General features: G+C 33.6%; 1 protein-coding gene across 1 annotated transcript; it reads left to right on the top strand.

Annotated features, from left to right (window-relative positions):
• Positions 1 to 11465: 11465 nt before the first annotated feature.
• On the top strand, positions 11466 to 11945 carry LOC141691149 (uncharacterized). The gene has a single exon (XM_074495890.1). It carries the CDS (start codon positions 11466 to 11468, stop codon positions 11943 to 11945), a length of 480 nt encoding a protein of 159 aa, XP_074351991.1.
• The last annotated feature ends 2454 nt before the right edge of the window (positions 11946 to 14399 follow it).

The following is a 14399-nucleotide window of genomic DNA, read 5'->3' as shown; positions in this document are numbered from 1 at the left end:
TCACTTAAAAACAAGTTGTTTTCTTTAATTTTAACATTTTCCTTAGTGAGGGACTTATGTGTAACACGCATGTGATATAATTCTGTGGACATGTCATTTATTGTATCATTACACTCAGCTTTAGATAAATGTGCTAGGTTAGTGGTGATTACCTGATTGCTTGAAGAACTTGTTTCTATTTCATCATATTTGGCCATTAGGGCTAGATTGACATAACTTGTTTCTTCATCTTCATCCAATCCATCTGCAGCCCAATCATTTTCCTGTGTGATGAAAGCCCTTTCCTTTTATTTGATCAACTCAAAGTATTTCTGTTTATAATCAACAGGCTCAAACTTCTTCTTGTTAGAATCATACTTTCTACACTCACTGGAAAAATGCCCTTCCAAGCCACATTTGAAACATTTGAATTTGGATTTATCCACCATGTTTCTATTTGGTTTGGCTGCTCCCAAATTCTTTTTGAATTTGAGCTTGGCAAATCTTCTGGATAGGAATGCTAGATGTTCATCAATATCATCCATGTCATCTTGACTCAAGTGATCTTCATTTTCAGTTACCAGCCCTTTACCCTTGCTTTCACAGACCTTTGATGTAGACTCAACAGCTTCTACCTTCATCTCTTTCTCCTTCTCTAACTCAGCAACCAGTGCTATGGACCCTCCTTTCTTCCTTGCTTTCTCCATCCTCTCATCTTGCTCTATTTCAAGCTCATAAGTTTTTTAAGATGCCATACAGTCTCTCCAAGGTGAACTCCTTGTAATCCTGAGAATTTCTCAATGGGACTCTCATTGGCTTCCACATTTTTGGAAGAGATCTAAGGAACTTGAGGTTAGAGTCTTTTGTTTGATAGACTTTTCCATGCAACTTCAAAGCATTTAGTAGCTTTTGAAATCTACTAAAAATATCAGTGAGAGACTCACTTTCTTCACAGTGGAAATGCTCATATTTATGAATCAGTAGTTGCATCTTGTTCTCCCTTACTTGCTCGGTATCGTCACAAATAATCTGTATTGTGTCCCAAACCTCTTTGGCTATTTTACAGTTAATGATGTTATCAAATATATCACCATCAAATCCATTGAACAATATGTTCATGGCCTTCTTATCTTTCCTGACTTGCTCAATATCAGGGTCTGACCATTCATGCCTAGGTTTGGGAACAGATGGTTCATTCCCATTTGCAGCTCTCATTGGTACATCAGGACCTCTCTCTATGCAATCCACATAAACCTCATCTTGGGAAAGAAGATGTAGGTGCATTTTCACCTTCTAGTGGTGATAATTATCTTTGTCCAGAAATGGAATTTTGACTTCAACATCCTTCTTGTTCATCTTGTTGTTTATTGTGATCTTTACACTCTTTGTACTTCAAGAGCTTGCTCTGATACCAATTGTTATTCCTTAACAATACAATAAGAATTACAAAAGGGGGGTTGAATGTAATTATGGCTACTTTTTCAGATTTTAAAACAGTTCTAACTTGATAAATATAACAGTGTTTGATTAGCAGTTGTACGGAATAAAAAGATGATAGAAATCAAAACACTAAGTAATAAAAATAAAAGCTTTTAAAACTTTTTGGTGGATTTGAAAGTATCCAACACACACACACACACATATATATATATATATATCAAATGAGAAACCTATGAATCTTGAATAGCTCACAGATGCGTACAAGTTTGAACAACTAAACTACAGAGAAATGCTTACAGGATATAGCTTGATATGTTTCTCTGAAAATGTATCTGCTTAGTTGATTGTTCTACTTGCTACACTTGGTTTATATATCACCAAGTTTACATGACAATAAGACAAGATAATTAAACAAAATATATCTAGTCTAACGTCATGCTGCTTCACTACTCTATTCCAGCATCTTTGAATATCTTCACAATTGCATGGAAATGGTAATGCTTATTTGTTCTCAAATTCCTGCTCAACAGGCTTCCACATTCCTTTTGCAAACACCCGACGCATGTGACTGTGTTGTCACTGTCAACAGCTATTTGAATTTGATCATCCGTCGGGTCTGTGCTTGACATCCGTCGGGAAACTTTGTTGATCATCCGTCGGGTCTATGCTTGTTATCCATCGGAAAGCTTTGTTGATCATCCGTCGGGAGTCTTGTAGATTATCCGTCGGGTGTCTATTTGTCACTTGACTCCATTTCACTTATACATTAATTACAAGACATCCCATATTTACAGTTAATCAACCTATTATGCATATCAATCTAGTAGTCAACATGACTTACAGAACCCTAAGCAACCTATTTGACTAATACATGTTGTTTGCAGAAATGTGCTACAGTTCTTATTATTACATAAGCTACTCACTCGATAGATGTTAATCTGTCATCCGTTGGGACTGTAAAGTTTATCCGTCGGGACTATATTAGATCACTTGTCGAGTGCTACAAAATACACTAAGTTAAATCTACTAAGGTGATTTGTTTAACTTATCATCAAGTACACAACATATTCCTAACAGTTTAACTGAATTTTTTTATTATTTAACTGCTAAAAATTAGTATTCCAACCATTTCATCTCCAATTTATGATCATATAACTATAATTAAACTAAATTACATGAGTATTTATAAGAAAAGAAATTAGGCCTAAATCGAATTATAGTCCAAATCTGAAAAGTAGGCTAATCCATAAACTAATCTGAATCTGAATAATCTATTTTCATGAGTTTAATTCATAGACTCCACAAACCCAACAATCTCCCACTTGGAGCCTGACCACATTTTCACTTCACTCTTGTAAGTCTAGTAAAATAATTATTTAATCAATATCTCTAACTAGTGCAGCGCCTTCTCATGAATCAATTCTGAAGGCCAGTTGAAGCTACGCAAATCTTTAACTTTTCATTCGTAACCATCTTAGTCAACATATCTGTGGGATTCTTTGAACCAGGGATTTTCTTCAAGGACAAAGTACTATTTCTTATCAACTCTCTTGTAGAGTAATATCTCAGCAGAATATGCTTCGTCCTAGCATTAAACATGGAATTTTTCGCAAGACGAATAACACTCTGACTGTCGTTATACAACGCACTGCCCGCCTATTTCTTGCCTAACTCCTCAAGAAAATTCTTCAACCTAATCATCTCCTTGCTAGCTTCAGAGATAGCCATATATTAGGCTTATGTGGTTGAAAGAGCAACACTCTTTTGAAGTCGAGACATCCAACTAACTATGGTGCCACCCAAAATGAAAATATAACCCATTGTACTTTTTCTTATATCCAAACATTCACCCAAATATGCATCAGAGAACCCTTCCAAGATAACATCTTTCTTACTGAAATATAGTGCAACCTTGGATGTGCCTTTCAAGGAGCGTAATAATCACTTGACTACTTCCCAATGCTCTCTTCCTGGATTAGACATAAATCTGCTAACAACTCCTACTACATGAGCAATATCTGGCCTTGTACACACCTTAGCATATATCAAACTACCAACTGTAGATGCATAAGGAACTTTAGCCATATCTTTCTTGCCTTCATCCATTTTAGGTGATTGCTTCTTTGTGAGAATAAAGTGACTCGCCGACGGTGTACTTCTGGTATTCGCATCCTGGACACTGAATTTCTGCAACAATTTCTCAACATACTTCTCTTGAGATAATTATAAAGTACCTTCAGCTCTATCCCTTATGATGCTCATACCAAGTATCTATTTTGCTATAACCATATCCTTCATCTCAAACTCCTCAGACATCTGTCTCTTTAACCTGTTGATTTCCCTCATGTTTGATCATGCTATCAACATATCATCAACATACAAGAACAATATGATATAAGATAAATCAAATTGTTTAAATTAATAACAATGATCCATAGTACTTCTCGTGTACCCATTCTTCATCATAAAGCTGTCAAACTTCAAGTACCATTATCTTGGTGCTTGCTTTAAACTATACAAGCTTTTTATAAGCTTGCAAACGAGGTTTTCTTTTCCGGCTACCTGAAATCCATCTGGCTGAACCATGTAGATGTCTTCCTCAAGATCACAATGTAAGAACACGGTCTTAACATCTAGTTTCTCTAGATGTAACTCCTCTGCAGCCACAATACTTAGCACAATTCTAACTGTAGTCGTCTTAACAACGGGAGAAAATATATCGGTATAATCAATACCCTTTTTTGTTGATAACCCTTAACTACTAACCTCACCTTGTATCTCTTTCCGCCATCATGTTCTTTTTTGATCCTGAACACCCACTTATTATGTGAAATCTTCTTTCCTGCTGGTAACTCTGTTAAAGACCAAGTCTCATTCTTTTCAAGAGAACTCATCTTCTCACCCATGGCTGATTTACACTGAACTGAATCATCCACTTATACAGCCTCTTAATAACATTGAGGCTCCCCGTTCTCGATCAAGAACATATAATATGTTGAAGGAGAATATCTTTGTGGTGGCCTCAAAATTCTACTAGATTTTCTTACCTCGGCCTGTGGAGTTACTGGAAACTTGTCATCAACATTCTATGAACTCCCACTATTTCCTGCAAGATCTGTTTCTGTAATATCTTCAAGCACTGCTTCCTCTTTCTCAGATTGTTCCTTTGTAAACTCAGAATTGACTACAAGTTATCCTTAAACACTGCATTTTTATTAAAAGTAGAATCTCCAATTCTAACGACCTTCTTAGTCAGTTCATCCCAGAAACGGTAACCCGTATCATCTGAGCCATAACCAATGAAGATACACTTCTTTGCTTTCGGATCAAATTTGTCTCTATCGGAATCTTTAACACGCACATACAAAACATAACCAAAAACTCGCAAGTGTGAAAGATTTACCTCTTTTTCCTGCCCTTCTTCTTGAGGAATCTTGAATCCCAAAGGACTATAAGGTCCTCTATTTATGAGATACGCTATTGTGCTAACTGCATCTGCCCAAAACATCTTTGGAAATCCTGCATGTAATCTCATACTCTTGGCCCTGTCATTCAAGGTTCTATTCATGCACTCTGCAACACCATTTTATTGTGGTGTCTCTGGAATAGTTTTAATCATTCTAATCCCAAATTCAGCGGCATAGCTTTTAGAATCATTACTACTGTATTTACCACCATTATCTGACATCAAACTCTTCACCTTCAAACCGGTCAGATTTTCAACTTCAGTCTTCCACTTCTTGAAAGTAGCAAACACATCTGATTCATTCTTCAAAAAATAAACACATACTTTTCTAGTGTAATCATCAATGAAAGTGACATAGTAGCGAGATTCACCCAACGACGTAACTATTGTTGGACCATATACGTCTGTATGAACTAACTCTAACTTCTTAGACTTGGGGGTCTTTCCTGATTTTGCAAAAGTAACACATTTCTGCTTTCCAAGAACACATGGCTCACAGAATCCAACTTTCATATTCTTCAACTCTGGAATCTTCCCCTTCGAAGGTAATAGCTTCATACATTTTTCACCCATATGACAAAGCCTTTGGTGCCGCGAAGTTGAAGACCCAATCTCATTAGCAATTGTATTTGCTTCATAGCTAGATTGTTCAACAATGTACAAAGTCCCTTTTTTTCACGAGCAATAACTAGATTCCCCTTTATAACCTTCCAATGTCCGTCTCCGAAAGTAACTCGATACCCTTCCTTATCTAACTGACCTACAAATAACATCTTCTTCAGTGCAGGAATGTACCTTACATCTTTCAACGTTCAGCTAGTTCCCAAAGAGGTTCAGAGATTAATATCTCCCATGCCCGCAATATCCAAAGTCTCATCATCAGCAAGACGAACTTTACCAAAAATTTTAACTTTGAAATTTAACATTAAATCCTTGCAAGGGGTATCATGCAATGATGCACGGAATCCATAACCCATGATTCAATTGAACATTCAACACAATAAATCAAAGCATCGTCATCCACCACTTATTCAACTATGTTAGCTGAATTATCCTCTTTAATCTTTTCTTTAGGAGCTGCGGGATCCATACACTGATTCCTGAAGTGACCCTTCTTCTGAAAATTCCAAAAAACTATATCCTTGCGATCTTTGGATTGTCCTCTCTTCAATTACTTTGATCTGCTACACCCCTTATTCTGCCCCTTTTCGAACTTTCTGCCTCTACTCTCAGCACTCAACAAGGAACCTAACGACTTTCTTGAGTTTTTCCTACTAATATCTTCTCTAAGAATCGAATCTCGAACACCATCAAAAGTCATCTTACCGCTTCCATATGAATTATTTATAGCAGTGACAAATCCCACCAACTATCTAGTAATGAGGATGACAACAACAAGGCCTGTACTTCATCATCAAATTTAATATCCACCCAATATTGCTAGGATAGAATTAAATTCATTCACATGATCAGCAACACAATCGCCTTCATTCAATCTCGTGGCAACTAACAAGCGAATGAAATACACCTTATTTGAAGCAGACGACTTCTCATACATGTTCGAAAAATCCTTGATCAAACCATAAATTATCGTTTCCTTGACGATATTGTAAGCAACGTTCTTCACTAAAGTCAACCTGACAACCCCCAAAGCATGACTGTCCAATAGCTTCCAGTCTTCATCCTACATTGAAGCTTGTTTCTTCTCTTCCAGCAGTTCGTATAGTTTTTACTAATACAAATAATCTTCAATTTGCATCTTCCAAACCCCATAATCTTTGCCATCAAATTTATCGATCTTTACCTTCCCGTATTCTTCCATCGCTCCCACTCGCCTGAAAACCTAGGCTCTTGATATCATTTGTTGAGTATACAACAACAAAAGCAAAACCCAAAGCGGATAAACAAGAATAAGAAAATAAACGACAATCACACAAGACAAAGATTTACTGTTAGTCCCTTAACAATATAGCAAGAATTACAGAAGGTGGGGTTGAATGGAATTCTTTATCTTTTTCTTGAAATAAAAATGTTTAACTCGATTATAGATATATCTGTTTTGATTAGCACAATGCGGAATATAAACTTTAATGAATCAAAACAAGAGTAATTAAAAACAAGAGTCTTTAAAAACTTTCTGGTGGATTTAAACAATTCCACCAGAGATATATATTAATATATCGAGAGAACTCTGTGTGCAGAAATGCTCACAGCTGCTTTTACAAGATAGAACAACTAAGAACACATGAAATGCTAAGGATAGTGCTTACAAAGATTTCTCTGTGTTTGTTTTTAAGCTTACTTAGTTTTCTTAGTTATTTTTTCTATTTGCTACTCTCTTGGTTTATATATATTACCAAGATTACAAAGTCAAAAGAACTGAATAAATATAAAATCTAACAGTCTTGATCTTTGCTGCTTTTCGTCCTCTATGACCTAATTAATAGGCTTCCACAGTGTTTGTATCCAATCTCTACGGCTGTGTGTCAGCTTTCACTGTTCAACTGATGTTTGAATCTTGATATTATCATCCGTTGACTTTCAGATCATCCGTCGATGACTTACTTGATCATCCGTCGACTTTCAGATCATCCGTCGACTGCTATTTTGAACATCCGTTGAAAGTCATTTGATCATCCGTCGAAGCTTTGTTAAGCATCCGTTGATAGCTATTTTGGCACTTGACTTCATTTCACTTATACAGAATTACAAGACATTGCTTATGTACAGTTAATCAACCTATTCTGCATATCTAGTTAAAGTCAACATGACTTATATGCTACTACAGATTCTATACAAAGGTGCATACAATACTGTGCTACAAACTTATCATTGTATAAGCTACTCACTCGATGGATAATAAATTACTCATCCGTCGGTACTCAAACTGAGTTATCCGTCGGGACTATAATTCTTATCCGTCGAGTGCTACATTATTTCACTAAGTAAAATCTACTTAGATGTTTTGTTTAGGTAATCATCAAGTGCACAACATATTCACAACATTTACGTGGTTCGGAAATTTCTACTTCACAAGACGCACTAATTTTGTATTGATCTCTCACAATTTCTTATGTTATGATTTTACAATTACATGAGTATTTATAATTTAAGAAACTAGGCCTAAATCGAATTACAGTCCAAATCTGAAAAGTAGATTAATCCATATCTAATTTGAATCTGAATTTGAATAGTCTATTTTCATAGACTTAATTAATAGACTCCACAAACCCAACAATATAGGATGGGCAAATATAGGATGTCAAATGTAAGATGATGGGGCATGTTTTCAGGCCAAGTGGCGACAAAAAATAACAGTTGCAGTTACAGATAAAAGGAGAATATTAACATGAACATATAGAGTTTAACAAATTTAATTATTTTGTTCATGAAACTTACAATTTTGATGATAAAGATGAGAGACTTTTAGATGGTTTCTCATGAATATTAAAGCATATCCAATGGGATTGCTAAATCAAGCTTGCCAATTTTGCCAACTCATTAATAATATTAATGAGAAAATAAATTAAATCGTCCCTCAACTATTGTTGTTTTACTATTTGGGTCCATGAACTAAAGGTTCCGTATTTCAGGTCATTTAACTTTTAATTTTTCCTGATTAATTCATTCGGTTAAAAAGATTCTAACGGACGTCGGAATCTTGCTGAGAGAAATCTAGTCACCGAATAATATTAATTGGGAAAAATCGTGGCAAGCCTGAAACACCTCGAAAAAATGAAACTAAAAAATAATTAGGTGCTTAATTAACAAATCTATACATATGCATCAATGAAATTAAAAAATAGGCCTCATTTATGATTTTTCGGTAAACTCAAAAATTCTGGCTAACAATACACTTTGACCCCCAAATATTTGAAATTGCAATCGTAAAATTTGAGGTTAGAAATATGAAGAGTTTGATTTGGGCTTTAGTTTGGTTATTAGAATTTGTGATTTGGAGCTCAATAACACTTTCAACTAGGGGTGTACAGACGAACCGCTCAACCGCATTCAACCGCTCGCAACCGAACCGCATTTTATGGATAATCGTAAAACGCGGGTTGGTTGAGGATTAAGATTTTAACAATCGATTATTCGCGATTTGGATGCGGTTTTAAAATTTCAAAAATCCCAAAATCGCAACCGCAAATCGCGACATATATTTATAATAAATATATTTTCAAATATATACTTGATATCATATAAATTAATAAATAAACACATTTATTTTTATAAAAGTTATTCTTTAATATTCTAAGATTAACTGAGTTTCGTTTATACTTAAGTTTATAATTTATTCATATTGAAGTAGCTCGACCTTAGTCGCTAAGATGCAAAATTTGCAACTTAATTTTCATGTTTATAATTTGTGCATAGAATGCATATTTTATTATGTTTTTAGTATCCTTACTACACACGGAGCATTAGTTTATATTTTATTTTTAAATATAAACTTATCAAATAACATAAACTTGAATTTATTAATGTTCCGAATTTATTTCTTTTACAAATTATTAATTATTTTATAACAAGTGGTTGAATAGGAAACTGATCCGCAATAATCGCAAAAGCGCAAATTCGTAACCGTAATTGACGCGATTAACCACAATCTTATGACAATTTTCAAAAACCGGTCTTTGCAGTTTGGTTAGACTTTTAACCCAAAACCGATCCGATCCGAATCGCGTACACCCCTACTTTCAACAATGCATTTGATTTTCAAAACAGTTCAAGAATTCAGAAAAAAGGATGTGCCACGTCAGGATGGAAGGACTTGAACCAGGAAAAATGAAAATTAATTGACCCAAAATACGAAATCTTTAGTTCATAAATCCAAACAATAAAACAGCAATAATTGAGGGACGATTCAATTTATTTTCCCTATTATTAATATATTATCGTCTCTTTCTTGAATTGTACTTTTAGCACTATTCTTACCAAAATTTACTTTAACAAGTAACACCCAAGTTACCAAACTATTTATATACAAGTAAAATTTAAAATAGAAATGAAGGTACATATCTTTATTAGCACATATAACATTGTTATCATTTTGAGAGGGTGTCAAATGGTGCCCAAAGTTGGCTACTTTGATTGGCACCCATAAGTCTCCAATGGGTTAGCCAATAAAAGTGTCATGTCACATGACATTTTTTCACCCTTTTTACACCCCATCGAGATGCTCTTAGAGCAAGTCCCATACAATGCTAGAAGTAGTATCATTTCTATAATTTAAAAATAATATCAAAAATTTCAATTTCAAAAAAATTCTATATTTCGATGCAAAAATGCATAATTGGTTCTAAATTTGAAATTAAGAATGCATTTATGCATTTAACCACATCATCAAAGTACTACAAATAAGATAAATGTTGTTGTGCTTCAAATAAAACTTAGGGGAAACTGAAAAAATTTAGGTAAATTAGAAAATATTTGATTTTAAAATATATTATAACATTGGAGTTAAAATTTTATTTTAATATCAAAAAATATTTTTTGACGTCAAAGTATAGCAATAACTATATTAGGGTTAAATATCAAGTCACTCAACTGAAGGTCATATATCAAATCATCAAATTTAACGGGGTATCATTTGGATTATTAAATTTATATTAAATATTAAACAGATATCTCAAAATATGTGTTCGAGAATTAAAAATTATTTATGGAGTTCTAAACATTTTTCTTAAATCTTATTACAACCAAATGAAAAGTTATGAATTCATAGTATTTTAGATGATATAGTGCGATTTTTAAAAATTTATCTAATAATTATTTTTATTTAACTAAAGAAAATGACTAATAAATTAAAAATAAATAGTAGATAAATTTTTAAAAATCTAAATATATTATATAAAATACTATAATTCATACATGTGCATCTGGTTGTAATATGATTCAAGAAAAAATATATAAAAATATATAAAATAATTTTTAATTATTGAACACGTATTTTAAGGTATCTATTTGATATTTATTATACCTTTGATAATTTAAATAATATCCGGTTGAATTTAATAATTAAACTGATATATGACATCCACTTAAATGACGACTTTGATATTTAACCCGCCGACTATTTCATTCGGTTCTTTTTTTGGCTCCTATTGGCTTTCAAAATTACACAGCTTTCATTTTCTTTATTGGAATCACACAGCAGAGAGCACAGTACATAGTAAATATTATTAGTAGAACTTTGACACTTGTACCGGCGTACTGTACTCCCAAATGTTTTCAAAATTTTTGTTTGCAATTCGACATTTCAAGATTTTCTATATTATCCTCAATGTTTATTAATATACAGTTAAACCTCTTTAAAGTAATACCCTTGGGACCGGGAAAAAATATTACTTTACCGAATTTATTACTTTATCGATATAATAATATTTTATTACTTTATCGATAAAGTAATATTTTATTACTTTACCGAATTTTTATGTTTACGTGGTACAGTATAATATATAATGTACGTATAAAAACTAGAATTAATCACATGCAATGTATTTGATCTAAAATTACTTTTATTATGATTACTTATATCCAAAAAGTTAATATCTTGAATGCTATTAGTTTTGCTAACATGGCTTGGAATATTGATGTGAAAACAACCACAATTGCAAATTGTTTTCGGCATTGCAAGATTCGTTCAGAAGAAAATGATGAACAAGAACTTGGAGAAATAAATGAAGGTGTCGAAGGATTAAATGAAGTTATCTCTAATTTACGATATAGGAATGTGATGGATGTCGAGCATCTCTTAAACTATCCAAACGAGAATGATGCGGTTATGGAATCACCTACGGATGAAGAAATCATTGAGTCGGTAATGAGCACTGATGAAGGGACTGATCCTGAACCCGACGATAGCAATGTCATCCCAAGCGTGTCATCAAAGGAAGCATTTCAAGCACTCACCACTTTGAACAATTACTTGTTACAACACGAGCAAAACATACCAGGAGTTATTTTTGCTTTACATAAAGTCAATGACGAGATTAATTTTGGCTTTGGTGGAAAGAAGAAACAAGCTACAATAGATTCATATTTTAATAAGAATTAAATTTTGTAATCATATACATTATACAATATATATATATATATATAATTATGGAATTATTACTTTACATATTACTTGGGCCCTTAATGACTTTCGAATTTTTTATTATCTTATGCTTTTAGCGAGAATATTACTTTACAACATTGGCCCAAGTTGGGACCGATGAAAATTATTACTTAAGCGAGGTTATTACTTTATCGGATATTACTTAATCGAGGTTTAACTGTATTATCTTCGGGAGTTAGGGGAAGGGGGGCAATACATATTTTTTAAATATATTATCTACTTGTTGTGAAATGTTAGGTAAAGAGTTGACTTTTAAACTTCTCACATCTCACCTAAGAGTCGTTTGATTGAATATTGATAATTTTTTTTTTTTTGCAGAAATTGAATATTGATATTAAGTATTATATCTGATATGTTTTGGTAAAGTACGCAATGAATATTTATAATTTAAAATATATTAAGTTAATAATTTTATTTTAATTAAATTTATTAATTTTATTATTATTATAATATATTTTAGGTTCATAGATTTTTTTAGTATTAAACATAATTATTTAATTGCTTAAATGAAAATTAAAATAATAATTAAAATGATACGCATACGGCATACCCATCCTCGTACCCACCTCCCTATTTGGGTATAAAAACCCAAACCTTAAGGGTTTGAGTAATCGGTACAAAATTTTATTTTTTTGAACCAAATATTAAGTATGAGGTTTTAATGGCTGAAACTCATAACTGATTGCAGAATTTGGAGTGTTATCTTTCTGAATCTAGATCTTGATGTGTAAATGAACAAACAAAACTAAGAAGCAAAATGTATATTCATAGCTTGAGTTAAAACTATACAGAGAGTTTGTTATATTCAGAGAGAATTGCTTAGTTGCTAAGATAAGATCTAAAATTGCTCTAATCTTCTGACTTATATACAACTCTAACCTGGCATATGTACAGCTGGCTACATACTAACTATCTCACAGAGTTTGTTACATTTCTATAAATAATAGATGACGTTGGGTGATGTATGGAAGTAGTAGCTTGTGCAGCATGTGTTTGGTGTGTTTGTTCAATATGATCAATACCCCCCTCAAGTTGGGAGGTGTAGAATACATGCCCAACTTGAAAATCAAATGCTGAAACTGTGGTGAAGGTAAGATCTTTGTAAAAGCATCAGCAAGCTGGTTTGTTGTTGGCAAATATGTAAGTTGCAATAGTCCTTCAAGAACTTTGTCACGAGTAAAGTGACAATCAATATCAATATGTTTTGTACGCTCATGGAATACAGGGTTTTTTGCAATATGAATAGCAGATTGGTTGTCACAATGTAAAGTGACTGGTTTAAGATTAGAAACACCAAGTTCCTCAAGTAAACGCACAGTCCAAGTCACTTCAGCAGCAGCAGAAGCCATAGCCCGATATTCTGATTCAGAGGAAGAACGCGAAATGGTTGCTTGTTTCTTAGACTTCCAAGCAACAGGTGATTGTCCAAATAATAAAATATAGTCGGTGACAGACCTTCGAGTCATGGGACAAGCAGCCCAATCGCTGTCAGAATAAGCTTGAAGAGTTAATGAATCAGATGCCTTAAGAAGAATGCCATGGTTGGGAGAGATAGACAGATATTTAAGTGTATGAAGTAGAGCACTGAGATGAGCAGTTCGTGGATGAGACATGAATTGACTAAGAACTTGGACGGCATAACACAAGTCTGGTCGAGTGTTGGTTAAATAGTTTAATTTTCCAACTAAAGATCGGTAAGTCTCAGGATCCGACATTAAAGAACCATCTTCAGACGTGAGTTTCAAGTGTAAAGGCAAAGGAGTGGAAGCTTTGTTCGGGAGAGTAAAAGAACATTCACGTAACAACTCAGTTGTAAACTTAGTTTGACTAAGTGTGATGCCATTATCATAATATCCTACTTCGATTCCAAGAAAATAATGCAATAATCCCAAATCTTTGATGCTGAAGACTTGATGAAGATGAGATTTAATAGATTTAATAGAAGCAAAATCATCACCTATAACGATTATATCATCAACGTAAACAGCCATGATGGTGACTAAATGACCATTGTGTTTGATAAAAAGGCTATAATCATTTTTAGATTGCATAAAATGCTGGTCAGTAAGTTCAGAAAGCAGTTTTGAAAACCACTCGCGGGATGCTTGTTTAAGTCCGTATATTGATTTAATCAGTCTGCAAACGAGATGTGATGGAACATGTAAGCCAGAAGGGGGTTGCATATACACCTCTTCCTTTAAGTCACCATGAAGAAAGGCGTTATTAACGTCCAACTGAAATAATTTCCACTGACGACTAGCAGCCAGAGCAATCAAGCAACGAACTGTAACCATTTTTATGACAGGAGAGAATGTTTCTTGATAGTCAATACCAAGTTTTTGATTGAAGCCTTTGGCAACCAAACGTGTTTTGCACCGTTCGAGAGATCCA

Source organism: Apium graveolens, chromosome 10 (assembly GCF_009905375.1).
Source record: "Apium graveolens cultivar Ventura chromosome 10, ASM990537v1, whole genome shotgun sequence".
In the NCBI taxonomy this organism is placed as follows: domain Eukaryota; kingdom Viridiplantae; phylum Streptophyta; class Magnoliopsida; order Apiales; family Apiaceae; genus Apium; species Apium graveolens.
The sequence above is the reverse complement of the archived record's forward strand: the minus strand, read 5'-3'. Positions and strand labels throughout refer to the sequence as shown.

Coding starts and splice junctions, on each gene's coding strand:
- LOC141691149 (XM_074495890.1), top strand. CDS start 11,466: ATGGCTTGGAATATTGATGTGAAAACAACCACAATTGCAAATTGTTTT.